Genomic DNA, 15122 nt, shown 5'->3' on the forward strand with positions numbered 1-15122 from the left:
CAACACGTCCAAAAAGGAGAGACTTAGTTTGCATTCATCACGTTCATCCTTTTACCAAAACCAAAATGCAATAGCTAGTTCAGTTTATCTCCTAGGATTATTTTCCAACAAGTGTTATTTTAGGGGTGGGGGACCTCTTTTGGACAAAAGTATTGTTCCTTACTAGTATTGTCTTTGTTCTTCCTCTTCCCAGGGCACATTTGGACAAAAAGTAAGTAATCCTACCCCCCACGTCCCTGCTGCATACATGCGCACTGCCCCACTGCCATTGCTGTACCCAATTCTCTTTATATGCACACTTGCAGTCCTCAATGCCACCACCTTTCATGATTTCACAATTCGGCACATGAGCTGGTGCACTCCAACAATTTATGCAAAGCTTTTGCTCATTTCTGGATTTGAGAGGGCCCCGAGGCAGTGAGAGCCCCACCACCACCACCACCACCTACATCAACAGACCCCAGTTGCCATTTTATGTTCCCCCGCAGAAGTACCTGAGGTAGTCTTGCAATGGGATATTGTGTGGCAACCACCCCACCCCCCAGCATATCATGGGCTCCAGGATGTCATGAGAAATTTATCTATTTGTTTATTTATTCCTCCCATTTATATCCCACATCTATCACAAGGAGCAGAAGGTTGCATACATGGTTTAACCTCCCCTCCTACTTTATCCTCACAGCAACCCTGTGAGGTAGATCTGGCTGAAAGGGAGCGACTGGTACAAGGTCACCCAGTGAGGTTCATGACCCAAGTGAAGATTTGAACCCTGGTCTCCCAGGTCATAGTTGAACAGTAGCAACACCAAATGACCAAAGGCTCCTAGCCCCAACTGCCTGATGCAGGTAGGGGTAATGGGTGAGGGTTGCCAGACTGGGTTTAAGATGCTTGAGCCCTGGCAGCTGCCCAATAATGACTGACATTGATGTGAATCCTGCCTGCCTATCCCTATAGATAGCTCAAGCCAGGGGCTCTTGACAGCAAAGCTCTGGTTTCTTACTCCCTGCACCACAGTGGTAGCTTCAAAGGCAGGGAGCTGCTGCAGGGGTCCTAGCTGTGCTGTTTGCTTTTCAACTTGCATACCAAGCTTTTGGGGACTTGGGGGCAGGTCCACCTCCTCCTCTGATAATCCCAAGAGGCTCTTCCCCACAATGGGATCCTCTGCATTGGATTCAGGGGTCCCTTGCTTGCTCCCCCAAGTCTTCAAACGGTAGAGTATCTGGTTCTTCCTCATAGCACTCAATGTCTGGTCAGGGCTAGGCATGGCAGTATAGGGCTAGCAGCAGGGCTCACTTTCTGAAGCTTGCTGAAGCAACATCCAAGCTATGCTCTCCTATAGCGCAGGCTGAGCCTTCCCTGGTCTTCTGCCCTCACCTTCCCTGAAATCAACACCCACCTCAAAACACGCCCCCACCCTATTTCCAAAATCAATGGAGGGCACTGCAAAAGGTAAGGGAGCCAGCCTCCCAACCTGCCTGCCCCACCTTGTGTGTTAAGTTCTGTCCAAATCTCAGTGGTTATTTAGTTGTCTCTTCTCTCTTGTTTTCACCAGGGCCTCAAAGGCTTGGAAGGTGACGCAGGACCAAAAGGTCTACCAGGCCTTCCTGTAAGTTAAGGCTGCCCTTTCTGTATTTTTCTTTCAAACCAAGTACTTGCAAGATTTCCTCCATGCATACTAAAAACAGCAAGCATTCTTTTTAAAAAAAGAAAAGAAAAGAAATGGTCATTGTTATTTTTACTAGCTGGCCAGTTGAAGGCATTTCCTGGGGTGTGGCTACTGTCACATGCTGACAGCTTCTAGGTGCCCCAGGTGAGAGCTGAGTGCAGTGGGGGGGGACTAAAGGTGGGCAAACTACCCCGGAAGGACCATGACATGTCTCCTATCAGAGGTACTACCCCTCCCTTAACACCCCATACGCCTCACATTTCCCCCTAATATATGTGTTTTTCTACATACTGTTTGGTTGAAGAACTGAACTGCAAAATTCAGAGAAGTGCAAATCTCTCAGGATAGTTTGTGTTTCAGTTTATGCCAGTGGTGTCCAAAGAGAGCCAGATTTGATGAAGTGAAGGGCCATGGAGGCTGACCAAAGGGCTGACCAAAGTTGTTGTTGACCTTTTTTTAGGATTGAAGTTCTTGAGCTTTTTTTATTATTCAAACCCAAAGGGTTTTTTTAGGATTTTACCCCAGGAAATAAATAAACTGCCACAGAGGCCAGATTAAACCGACCGGCGGGCCAAATTAGGCAACTGAAATGGATTTGGGACATGCCTGGATTATGCATTGGTGTGGATTTGGTATTTGTGTATTCTGCTAGTTAGATAGTTCCTCATTCAGATGCAAGCAGGCATTTCTCGGGATGTATTAAGTTTCAGGCCATGCATATTGAATGCAGAAGCATGTGTAATGCATGTCGTTTCGGAACCTCTTTTTCCCAAACACCAGGAGTACCAAAGAAGCCCGAGGACCATAGCACTGAGCACCAGGCTTTCCAGAACAGGATTGATGATACTCTTTCTTACTTATAGGGCATGCCTGGTGTTCCTGGACCCCCTGGTGCTTCACTGAACATCTCCAGGGAAGACTTGAAGGTAGTTATGCCCTGCCAGTTTCTTCCACTTTCTCCTTTTCCCAATCTTAAGTTTTGTTTGCCATATTTTTGCACCACTTTCTGACATCATTTTTTAGAAGCTCTCAGCAAAGTTAATTAGCATTTTAATGTGAATACACACATTTTTACAAAACACTTTATTGCATTTTTTATATTTTCACAAATATATGCATGTTTATGCACAGTTTCCTCTAATACTGTATATGTGTGCATTTTTTAGTTAGAGGAGTTGTTCTGAACCACAAGCCCAAAGGAGGCCCAATGGAGGGCTCATGGGAGTGATTTGGTGCAGGATACCATGTCAAAAACACAAGAGTGATCAGTTCTAGTGCTTTGTTCAAGAAAGGTCTAGACTTACTGCAAATCAGCCTGCCAGGTCTCTCAGCATTTACAAATGCAGGACAGACACCGCAGCAAGAAGATGGCTGGTCTGCACCCAAGCAAACATGCATACATTCTTTATACACAAAGCAGCACTTTGGCCAGGCTTTCCCATCACTTCACCTGAACAGATGAGGGCATAGATGACAAATACAGATAGTTCCCCTTTCTGGGCTCAGAGCCCAGCATCCCAAGCCCACAAATAAGGATAGCATCGAAGCAATCCAATTAGCTTATATCGAAGCAAGTGAATATAAACATATATGAGCTTATTGTTAAAACAACTAGCAATTAATTGTGGGGTTATCGTGACTACCAAGATGCTGTTTGCAGAGCTTCTGGAACAGTTTACCTTTGGTTCAGCACAGGACTGCACACCAAAATTCAAAGAACTGCAAATTTCACAAGGATAGGGTTATATGCCATGAAAGTCCTATTCAGAGTAGATCCATTGAAATTTATGGGCATGACATACATTACTTTCTGTGGGTCTGCTGTGAGTAGAACTTTGTTGGATATAACTCACGGCTTCTAGTTTTTTTGGGAGGATTCAACTTGCACTCTGATGGAGAGCATGCACCTCCTCTATGCATGATCTGCAGTGGCACAAAGCTTATTGTGGGGCACCCACACACCCCCATTCTTTATTATCTTCTACATGGTTTGATTGATATTGACATGGGACACCATACCTGACAGTGGCTTGACTTTGTATTCTGCTTCATTTCCTTTTATTTTTATTTTGCTAGCATCTAATTTATTCAGCAAGGAAGCTGAACTATGACTATGTGTGGAGCCTCATGGATAGCTTGGGACGAGAACTGAAGCTCCTGGTAGATCCTCCAAATGGGACCAGAGACTACCCAGCTGCCACTTGCAAAGAGCTTCTGCTGGCACAACCCCATCTCCCAGATGGTAGGAACATAAGAACTGAAGAAGAGCCCCGCTGAATTGTAGTCAAAGGCCCATCTAGTCCAGAATCCTCACAGTGGCCAACCAGATGCCCCAACTGTTGACCTACAAGCAGGACCCAAGCACAACAGCACTCTTCCCATCTGCAATTCCCAGCCACTAGTATTCAGAGGCATACTGCCTTCAACCATGGAGGCAGAGCAAAGCCATCATGGCTAGTGGCCATTGGCAGCCTGATCCTCCATGATTCTGTGTAGGCCTGTTTTAAAACCATCCAAGCTGAGGGCCATCATTGCCTCCTGTGAGAGCAAGTTCCATAGTTTAACTATGCACAGTATGAAGTACTTTCTTTCTGTCTGTCTGTCTGTCCTAAATCATTTAACAACAGTAAGAATTTGTGCTGGGCCCGGTGGTTAACCTGAGCCATGCAGTCCATGTCCAGTCCCAAATCCAAGGATTCCGCGAGGAGTCAGTCCAACAGGGCCAAGGCAGGAAACCAGTCTAGGTCAGGCACAGGGTCTCAGTTAGGTTCTAGCAAACAGCAATGTTGCTCCCACAACCTGGGATGGAGTCTGGCAGCCTTTTATCTCTGACAGGGTAACGGCCGGTCCTGATCCTCCGGTAACTCACCTTCCTGTATCGCCCGGAGGCGAGGACTCCTCCTGCAAATACTCAGGTCTCTCCTTCTCTCAGACATGAATCTCTGCAGTTCGGGAGATGTTGGTGGGTTACTAGACCTAGAGGCTGCCTTAGCCTCTCCTGACCCAACTGGTAGTGGAGCAGCTGTATGTGATTGCCCAGCAGAGGGCAATGAGGTAATCCCTGCATCTGGAGCCAGGGCAGGCTCAGACTGGTGCTTGTTGCAGGGGAACCTGTGCAGACTGGGGCTCTTCAGAATCAGGCCCCAGACTTGGTTCAGATACCGCCTGAGGGAGCGGACTGAGACTCCTCTGGCTCTGGCTCCGAGCCCACGTCCCAGGCCATCACAGAATTACATCCATCACTCAGCCCACTTGTTTATTTTGTTTATTTATTTATTACATTAATATACCACCTTTATCTTCCAAGGATCTCAAGGTGGTATACATGGTTATCCTCCTCCCTATTTCATCCTCCCAACCCTGTGAGGTAGGTGAGGCTAAGAGACTGTGACTGGCCCAAGGTCACCCAGTGGGCTTCATAGCTGAGTGGAGATTCGAACCCTGCTCTCCCAAATCCTAGTCTTAACATTCTAACCATTGCACCACACTGGGTCTTAATTTAAGAAGGATATTGACAAGCTGGAACACATGCAACCAAGATGATCAAGGGTCTGGAAACGGTTGAGAGTGTTGGTTGTGTTTAGAGGAGACTGAGAGGAGTTAGGACAGCCATCTTCAAATATATAAAGGATTGTCACATGGAGGATGGAGCAAGCTTGGAGGTGGTGGACTCTCCTTCCTTGGAGGTTTTTAAGTAGAGGTTGGATCTGTCACATATTATCTAGTTGAGATTCTTCATTGCAGGGAGCTCTGTAATTTTATGGTTCTGTGAATCTAACCCACCTACACTGGCAAGAAACCCACCCGCAAAGCTTGTCCATGAGGAAGTTGTTATTTCCACCAGAATTGCCTGCAAATGGCTTGACATCCAGGGCATTTGGAGTGTGTGTGTGTGTGTGTGTGTGTGTGTGTGTGTGTAGAATGGCAACAGTATCCATTGAGAGCAACAAAATGTGACTAGTGGATAAGTTTGTATCCAGAAATCCCCACAAACATTTTCACTTGACTCTAGCTAGAGCAAGGGTCAGCAAACTACAGCCTGGGGGCTGGATGCGGCCCACCAGGCTCATAAATCCAGCCCGCGGACCCTGCCACCCGCTCAGTCAGTCCCCGAGCTAAGCTAAACCGGTGCGTTTCCTTGATGCCTCGCTGCGGGGGGACTGACTTCCACGACGCTGGCACAGCTTCGGATTGGCTGCAGGAAGCTCCTGCAGCCAACCCAAAGCCGCGGACACCTCTGGGTGGACGGTGATGCTGATGTGGCTTTGGATTGGCTCCAGGAAGTTCCTGCAGCCAATCTGAAGCCTCACCACCCGCGCGCTGATGTAAACCTGGCACGGCCATGGACGGAGAGGTGGGCATGTCTGGGTTGCGCTATGGGCTGCTGCTGGTGGCGGGCTCGGTGACCATGCTGGAGCAGCTGGGGGGGGCGAACTGTGCATCGCCTGCCCGGCGCTCCACATGCACAGCCTGCCTGCTGACCTGGCCTTGGATGACAGGCTGCAGTGCGTGGTGCACACGGCCTGGGAGCTCCGCAGGGATGGGCCGATGGAGCGGCTGCTGCTTGTCAACAACGCTGGTGAGCAGGTGGTGCCAAGACACACACCTGAGTGCATGCAGAGTGCTTTCCTCCTTCAGGTCTGGAGGCAGCTGCAGGACCGGCTTGTAGGGTATTTCTATTTTTCAAAATATAGCCCGGTGCCCCACAAGGTCTGAGGGACGGTGGACCAGCCCCCTAATGAAGAAAAATGCTAGAGCTAAGAAGTCCTGATCTGGAAGTCCTTTAAAACTTGGGTTTTTTCTTTTTACAATTGCTTTGCTTCGCTGTTCGGTTGTTTGCTCTTTAGAAAACAAATCAAATAAAAATAAAAATAAATAAATATTACCATTACCTTGTGTAATGGTATAGTGTGGTTACTCGTGCGTAAACTGCCTCCGCTTCAATTAGATGGTTTGCTCAAACATGTTTAGGGTTAGAGCTCGCCCTCCGTGACCTGTTAGTCACTTGCAGAATCTGCCAGTGGGCGTTTCTTGAATCTCTTCCAGCATAAAAGCTGCTTGACCCCAAGTCTCCGCCTATGTTCTCTGCGCGGAACGCGTCTGCGCAAGTAAGGGGATGGCAAGGGCGTGCCAGCGCTCTCTCCGCTGGTTTCGGTTGAAGGGTCTTGGAGCCCTGACACCGATTCCTCCATCTCCTCTCTATTGGTGTCACGCTGAATTCCTTCCCCCCGACTGGTTCCCTCTCCGGCATCGCTCTGGAGCCCTGCCTCTGCTTTTCGCTCTGATGTCAGTTCCCTGACATCCACCTCCCCCCCAGGACCCCCTCCACCCCCGGCCTGACCCGGTGACGTGACCTTGTCCCCATCTTCAGCCGACGATGCAGGGAACCCTCGAAAGGAGCTGTCGTCATCGCCCGAGGACTCAAACCCCGCTTCCCACCCGCCCCGGTTTCTGATGGGAGGGGCTTCCCAATCTGATTCCTCCTCTCCTGACGACTCCCCTCCTTCCTCTGGGGACGCTGGAAAACCCACAAAATCCTCCTCCTCGTCATCGGTGGTGGCAAATTGCTCCTCCCAGAACCTCTCCAGAGGTTTGGGCTTCCTCGGATACCTGTTGTGGAACTCTTCCAGTAGATACCCATCATCTATTTCCCCTTCTGGAACCCACATGTTTTCTGACTCGGGCTCCCCCTCCCACGCTACTAGGTATTCCACCTGCCGCCCCCGCCACCGCGAATCCAGGATCTCCATTATCTGCTGGTGGTGTTCCTTCTCTTCCAGTGGTGGGTGTCTGAGCCCTTCTCCTCCTACCTCCCGGACTCTCCGCTCCTCTCAGTACGGCGAGAGCAGTGACCTATGAAATACCGGGTGGATTTTCATGTTGTCTGGCAACTTGAGCCTGAATGCCACCGGGTTGACTTGGTGTACCACCTCGAAAGGCCCCAGCCGCTTCAGTCAGAGTTTCTTACACCCACCCTTGAAGGGCAATCCTTGAGTGGATAACCACACCCGGTCCCCCACCCTAATGTTCTCCCCTTCCCGGCGACGTTTATCCGCTTGCCTCTTGTACTCTTCCTTGGCCCTTTCCAGATTCATCTTAAGCTGCTGGTGCAGTGCTTCCATTTCTTCCACGAACTGCTCTGCGGCGGGCACGCTCCACCCTTCCTCCCCCCTCCCGGGAAAAGGCCCTGGGGTGACACCCATAATTAGCCAAGAATGGGCTCATCCCCGTGGACACATGCTCCGCATTGTTATACGCAAACTCGGCCAGTGCTAGCTTATCTACCCAGTCGTTCTGCCTCTCGTTGACGTAACAGCGGAGATATTGCTGCAATATGCTGTTCGCCCTCTCTGCCTGCCGGTTAGTTTCTGGGTGCCTCGCTGTCGAGAATCCCACCTCCACCTGCAATAAGTTCATAAGCTTCCTCCAGAACCTCGAGGTAAATTGTTTCCCTCGATCAGAGATAACCCTCGAAGGAGCCCCATGCAACCTGAAGATGTGAGTAACAAACAGTTGTGCGGTTTCCTCGGCTGTCACCGCATGAGAGCATGCTATAGAATGGCACATCTTGGTTAGCAGATCTACTACTACCATGACTGCTGTCTTACCTCTGGATTTGGGCAAATCTGTCATGAAATCTATTGATACCACCTCCCAGGGTCTCCCCGGCGTGGGCAAGGGTTCTAGTAACCCTGCCGGGGCTGCCCGCTCCCCCTTGGCTCTTTGGCAGCGGTCACACCCTCGTACATACTCTCGTACATCTTCCCTCACCCCCGGCCACCAAAACTCCCTAGTGACCAGTAACATGGTCTTGTGTTGCCCAAAGTGTCCCGCTGTAGGGTTGTCGTGAAGCTGTTGGAGCACCCTTTCCCGTAAGGCCCCCCCGGGCACATACATTGCTCCCTTGTAATACAGTAACCCTTCCCTTACCTCGAAGTCCCCCCGGTCTCTCCCATTTTCCCTTAGTTCCCTGATTCTGGTTTGGGCAAATTCGTCCTGGCAAATCAACTCGGTTAGTTCTCGTTTCCCAACCAACGCCCCCCCACAAACCCATCGTTCCTCAGGGAACACATGTCAAGCGTCCGGTGGTCTTCCTCCTTCCGTGTACTCCGGTTTCCGTGAAAGCGCGTCTGCTCTCACGTTCTCTTGCCCTGGCACGTACTTGATCTCAAAGAAGAACTTGGAGAACTCCTGTGCCCACCGAATCTGTCGCTGGTTGAGCACTCGCGCTGTCCTCCAGTATTCCAAGTTCTTGTGGTCAGTGCAAACCTGGATCTTGTGCTGGGCCCCTATCAGGAGATGTCTCCACTGGCGAAACGCGGCATAAATAGCTAACAGTTCACGATCATACACCGTGTAGTTCTGTTCCAATTCGTTCAGCTTCCTTAAGAAGAAGGCGCACGGCCTCCATGTGTCTTGGGCGGGTCCCGGCTGGAGCAACACCGCTCCTATTGCTCTGTCTGATGCGTCGGTCTCTAGCCTCATCGGTTTCTGCAGATCCACGTGCAGGAGCTGTTCCTCCGAGGCGAACACCTGCTTTAGCCCCTCGAAGGCACGTTGGGCACCTTCCGTCCAGACGAACTTCTTTTTGCTACTGAGACAATCCGTGATGGGTGCGGTTAAGTGGGCGAAGTTCTTGATGAACTTCCGGTAGAAGTTGCTGAACCCAAGGAACCTCTGCACATCCTTCCGGGTTTTGGGGGCCTTCCATTCCAGCACCGCCTGCACCTTGCCGGGGTCCATGGCTAGGCCTCTGTCTGACAACCTGTATCCCAGAAATTCCACTTCCTTGGCGTGAAACTGGCACTTTTCCAGCTTGACCCACAGTTGGTGCTCTCGTAGCCTTTTCAGCACTTCCCTGACGTCCTGGACATGCTGTTTTTCATTGTCCGAATAGATCAGGACGTCGTCCAGAAATGCTACGCAGTTCTTGTACAGCAGGGGACCCAGCACATGGTGCATGAAGCTTTGAAAACAGGCAGAGCCCGATTGTAATCCAAATGGCATAACTAAATATTCAAAGGCCCCCAGGGGGGTGAACATGGTGGTTTTCCATTCGTCCCCCTCTCTCAATCGAATCAGATTGTAGGCCCCCCTAAGGTCCAGCTTGGTAAAAATCTTACCCTTCCTTACCCTGGTCAGAATATCATCAATTCTGGGCATTGGGAAGGTCACGGGTTCTGATACCAGGTTTAATTTTCGATAGTCCACGATGAGCCTCGGCTGATCCGTGGTTTTTTTATCCACAAAAAACACAGGGCTGCCCCCCACTGCCTTAGATTCTCTTATAAACCCCCTTTTCAAGTTCTTGTCTATAAAGTCTCGCAACTCCTGCATCTCTCTGTCGGACATGGCATACAGCTTACCCACCGGCAGCTGCGCCCCAGGGAGAAGGTTGATTTGGCAGTCGAAGGGCCTATGTGGCAGCAGCCTGTCCGCTTCCCTCTCGCTGAAGACCTCTTGTAAGTCTGCGTACTGTGGCGGCACCTTCCCTTTCTGCTCCAGCGTGGTTGCTGCTGCTCTGGCCAACCTCACCCTGGGCTTCTCCCCTCCTAGACAGTGTTCCAAACAGTGGGCTGACCCGAAGGTGACTGTGCGTTGGTGCCACGCCACCACTGGATCATGTAGCACTAGCCAGCTCATCCCCAGTATTATTGGGGGTCCCGCCAGTGTGGCCACGTGAAAGGCAATGGTTTCTGTGTGCCTGGACACACTCATTCTCATTGGCGGGGTTTGATGTGTCACCTCCCCCCCTAGCAACTCTGCCATCTATCGTGGTGACTTGGAGTGGGAAATCCAGTGGCAGCAAGTGGATCTGGTGCTCCAGCGCAAACTCCTTACTAAAAAAATTACAGGAGCTCCCTGAGTCCAACATTGCTTTCACCTTGACTGGGTGTCCATTTGGGAGTTCTAGCGTCACCTCTATCGCTATAGAAACCTTGGGTGGGTCCGGTTGGGGCACTTCAATTAGTTGTTCGCTTGGCTGCTGCGCCCCCCTGTGGGCAGTCAAGCACTGGCGTTTCCCTGCACCTTGTCCTCTGCCCCCTCCCCCTCATTTCCAGCGGCCCCCACCATCCCTTGCCAAGCCTTTCTTTGTGGGCAGACCCTGGCAAAGTGTCCTGGCCGTTGGCAGAGGAAACATTTCTTGGAGTTTCTCCCAGCCTTTGCCTCCCTTTTGACTACTTGGTGGGCGCTCGGCACCTCGCGTGCGCGCGCCCCATCAATTTCCATTGGCACCACGTCATCGGAAGGCTGCCTTGGCATCTCAGGAATGCGGTAGTCAGGGCAACGCTCCCCTCTCCCTTCCCGCCTTTCCAAAGTGCGCGCTTCCTGGCGAGAGCCTATCGCCAGCGCAGATTTCGTCAGCTGATCCATAGTCTCCGGGTGGGGCGCGTGGGAGAGCTCATCTTTAACGGCTGGGGACAACCCCTCCTCAAACAGCATCCGTATGGGTGGGCTGTCCATATCCCATTCGAGCCTGTGTATTAGCATTGCAAAGCGGGACCAATAGTCTCTAACGGAAAGGTCCCCCTGCTTACATCTCATCAGCTCCCGTTGGGTCACACTCTCCCCCAATTGGCTGGAATACATAGCGTCCATCGCCTGAAAAAGCTTCCGGATGTCCTTCATGGCGGGGTTATGCGCGGCCATTAGGGGTCTGACCCATTCCCTCGCGCTGCCCTCAATGTGCCCCACGATATAAGCCACTTGCGCCGCCTCGTCAGCAAAATCATCATGCTGCAGCTGCAGTGCGTACTCTATTTCTGTCTGGAATCCATTATATTCTTGGGGTTTTCCCCCAAATTTGTGTACCAGTCCGGGCACCTTCTTTGCCCCTGGGGTGGGTCTCACCTGCGCGTCCTGGGTGCGCCTCTCGTCCAGCCGCGCCATCAGCAGTGCTACATGCCGTTCCAGCTCCTGGTTCCTCTTCACCAGGTCCTGCGCCCCCGCAGCTGGCTCCGCTGCCCCGGCGCCTCCTGTCTGGCTCATGTTTCCACTGCTTACTCACGAGTAACAGCAAGGGACTGGCAGATTGCTGTAATGGTATAGTGTGGTTACTCGTGCGTAAACTGCCTCCGCTTCAATTAGATGGTTTGCTCAAACATGTTTAGGGTTAGAGCTCGCCCTCCGTGACCTGTTAGTCACTTGCAGAATCTGCCAGTGGGCGTTTCTTGAATCTCTTCCAGCATAAAAGCTGCTTGACCCCAAGTTTCCGCCTATGTTCTCTGCGCGGAACGCGTCTGCGCAAGTAAGGGGATGGCAAGGGCGTGCCAGCGCTCTCTCCGCTGGTTTCGGTTGAAGGGTCTTGGAGCCCTGACACCGATTCCTCCATCTCCTCTCTATTGGTGTCACGCTGAATTCCTTCCCCCCGACTGGTTCCCTCTCCGGCATCGCTCTGGAGCCCTGCCTCCTCTTTTCACTCTGATGTCAGTTCCCTGACACCTTGTAATGCAACTTTCCTAATAGCCTTGGATTACCAGAAATTCTATGCAGGCAAGTGTTCAGGCTCCTCTGCCAAGCAGCTTGGTTCTCAAAGCTGACTCTGCTCTGTACCCTCCTCCACAGGCCTGTTTGGTAGGAGGCACATTTGTTTTATCAGCCTGCTAAGATCCTTGCCACTTGCCTCTCTATGCTGGCTGGGGAGAAGGGGGCTTCCTCTGTGGCCAGCATGAAAGCATGATGCTGCTTAGTCTCTTAGCAGGCTAGTTATAAAGGAAATCTGGTTACAGATAGGTAGCCGTGTTGGTCTGCCATAGTCAAAACAAAACAAATTCCTTCCAGTAGCACCTTAAAGACCAACTAAGTCAGTTCTTGGTATGAGCTTTCGTGTGCATGCACACTTCTTCAGATACACTGAAACAGAAGTTTCCAGACCATTCTATATAGTGAGAAGGTGGGGAGGGGTATTACTCAGAAGGGTGGTGGGAATGGGTGATTGGCAGATAGCTGTGATGAGCCTGTTGACGACTCTTAACGACTGCAATAGGTCTTACAGGAAAAAGCAAGGGGTGAAAAGGTGAAAGATGGCTTTGTCATGTATAATGAGATAAGAATCCAAGGTCTTTGTTCAGACCAGGTTTCTCCATTGTTTTGAGTTTGGTGATAAGTTGTAATTCAGCAGCTTCTCTTTCCAGTCTATTTCTGAAATTCCTTTGTAGTAAAACAGCTACTTTGAGATCTTGTATAGAAAGGAAATCTGTTTCATTTCAGGGCATTACTACATAGACCCCAACCAAGGCAGCCCGCAAGACTCTTTGGTGGCATTTTGCAACTTCACGGCTGGGGGAGAGACTTGTATTTCTCCTGTTCAAAACCAGGTAAGAATTCTAAGGTTTCTGAGCAAGGCAAAAGCTCAGTCATGCACCCAGCACCACTGCTATTGTTACTATTATTATTATTATTATTATTATTATTATTATTATTAAATGTATGATTCAATGTATGATTCTCCTTTTACATGCATGCAATAAAAACAGCTAACATATTATCCTTTTGCTTATTATTATTTCAATTATTAACCCACCCTTCACTGTAACATCCCAGGGCAGGTTCAAGCCATTAAAAAATACAATATTACAAGCAGTTGAAAACAGGTTAAAGTCACTGATTACATCATCGTTATTACTAATAAACATATTGATCGCCTTTTACATGCATCTCAAGGTGGTTTACAAACATACCATAAAATAGCTTAAAATTGTTGTTGTTGTTGCTGCTGTTGTTGTTGTTATCATCATCATCTCAGTTGGTAAAAGGATAGTGATGATAACGCCAGGGTTGCAGGTTGGACTAGATGATCATCAGGATCCCTTCCAATTCTACAATGCTATGATCATATGTGCCATTGCCACAGTGCTGCTGTGTAATTAATTGCAAAGTGCTTCTTAGTGTTGTGTGTGTGTTTAAAGAATAATATCAAAATAATATCAGATGATCCTCAGGATCCCTTCCAACTCTACATTTCTGTGATTCTATTATTACAATTTCTTACTAAACCTTCACTATAAAGTCCTAGGGCAGGTTGCAGCAATTTAAAAATACAATATCAAAAGCAGTTTAAAACAAACTAGCATCACAAGAATAGGGTGCGCCCATACTTTGGCCACCTCATGAGAAGACTCCCTGGAAAAGACCCTGATGTTGGGAAAGATGGAGGGCACAAGGAGAAGGGGACGACAGAGGATGAGATGGTTGGACAGTGTTCTCGAAGCTACCAGCATGAGTTTGACCAAACTGTGGAAGGCAGTGAAAGACAGGAGTGCCTGGCATGCTCTGGTCCATGGCGGACATGACTAAATGACTAAACAACACACACACACACACACACACACACACACACACAAATATAATGTCAAAGGCCAGGATAAAGAGATGCATGTTCAGCTCGTTATGGAAACTGCATAATGAAGGTGCCTGGCATCACAATGAAAAGACCTTCAATTATTTCCAGATAATGCAAACAGTGGAGTGGGACGGCCTGTCGTATCTCAACAGGGATGCTGTTCCCACAAATCAGGGGCAGCCACCCTGAAAGCCTTGCTCTGTGTTACTGCTCTGTGCCCAACAGGGGTTTCTAATCACTGTAAAAATCTGTGATCTTTGATGAACTCTGTGTGTTTTTAAACCATCAGGTCCCCATCAAAGCCTGGTTGAGGGCATATGCTTTGGAAAACACCTTCCAGTGGTTCAGTTCCCTGCCTGGTGGTTTCATGGTAAGCTTCTCTGTAAGCAACACTTAAGTTTCCGTCACAAAATTTTCCCTCCGGAAAGCTCATCAGCATTTTGGTACAAATGTCTCGTAACAGGCACATTTCTGGCTGCAGTTTTGGCTAATACATACTCCTATGCAATAAATTTTCCTCTGATTGTAATACATTTTTATGCACACCGTTCTCTAATATGTGCATTTTTTTTCTACATGATGTTTGCTCAGAGAACTGCATTGCAAAATTCAGAGAAGCAAAAATTTCAAAGGATAGCTGTATTTTGGTTTGTGTATTCATTCTAGAACTGTGAATTAGGTAGTTCCAATGCAAACATAACCAAGCGCCTTCTCCATCCCTACTTAGTCATCATAACTTGGTACCTGACTTGCCTATTAATACATGCAATCCTCTGCATCAGGTGTGGGAAACCTTTGGCCCTGCAGACAGTGCTGAAGTACAACTCCCATCAGCCTCAGCAGGCATGGGCAATGACCAGCAATTATGGGAGCTGTACTTCAACAAAGAGGGGGGGTGGGGCTTGCCTAAGTGACCTGGTGAATTTGAACTTATTGAGCAGAAAGGAGTTTTAGCCTTTCCCCTGGCATCCTAGTGTTCCAAATCCCTCTATCTGCATTTTAAAATGCAGTCCTAAATGGCAGGAGCACCAAAGCAGGTAGAAAGAAATGATGTGTTGGTTGGACTCCTTTGCTCCTGACATTCTAGCTTTCTATATGAGGTGTGATGGTATC

General features: G+C 49.3%; 2 protein-coding genes across 4 annotated transcripts in view; one reads left to right on the forward strand and one right to left on the reverse strand.

The window, feature by feature from the left end:
• Window positions 1-15122, reverse strand: part of SLC31A2 (solute carrier family 31 member 2) — an 833895-nt gene that overhangs the window by 688366 nt on the left and 130407 nt on the right. The window lies entirely within an intron of this gene.
• LOC309333335 (uncharacterized protein) overlaps window positions 1-15122 on the forward strand; it is a 155594-nt gene that overhangs the window by 137675 nt on the left and 2797 nt on the right. The window contains exons 62-67 of the mRNA XM_081846707.1: window positions 194-211; window positions 1553-1606; window positions 2530-2592; window positions 3743-3908; window positions 12878-12984; window positions 14299-14379. Of these exons, the coding sequence (XP_081702833.1) occupies window positions 194-211; window positions 1553-1606; window positions 2530-2592; window positions 3743-3908; window positions 12878-12984; window positions 14299-14379 (489 nt within the window). The remainder of the gene's footprint in view (window positions 1-193; window positions 212-1552; window positions 1607-2529; window positions 2593-3742; window positions 3909-12877; window positions 12985-14298; window positions 14380-15122) is intronic.

Source organism: Podarcis erhardii (assembly GCF_964252035.2).
Source record: "Podarcis erhardii genome assembly, chromosome: Z".
Lineage (NCBI taxonomy): Eukaryota > Metazoa > Chordata > Lepidosauria > Squamata > Lacertidae > Podarcis > Podarcis erhardii.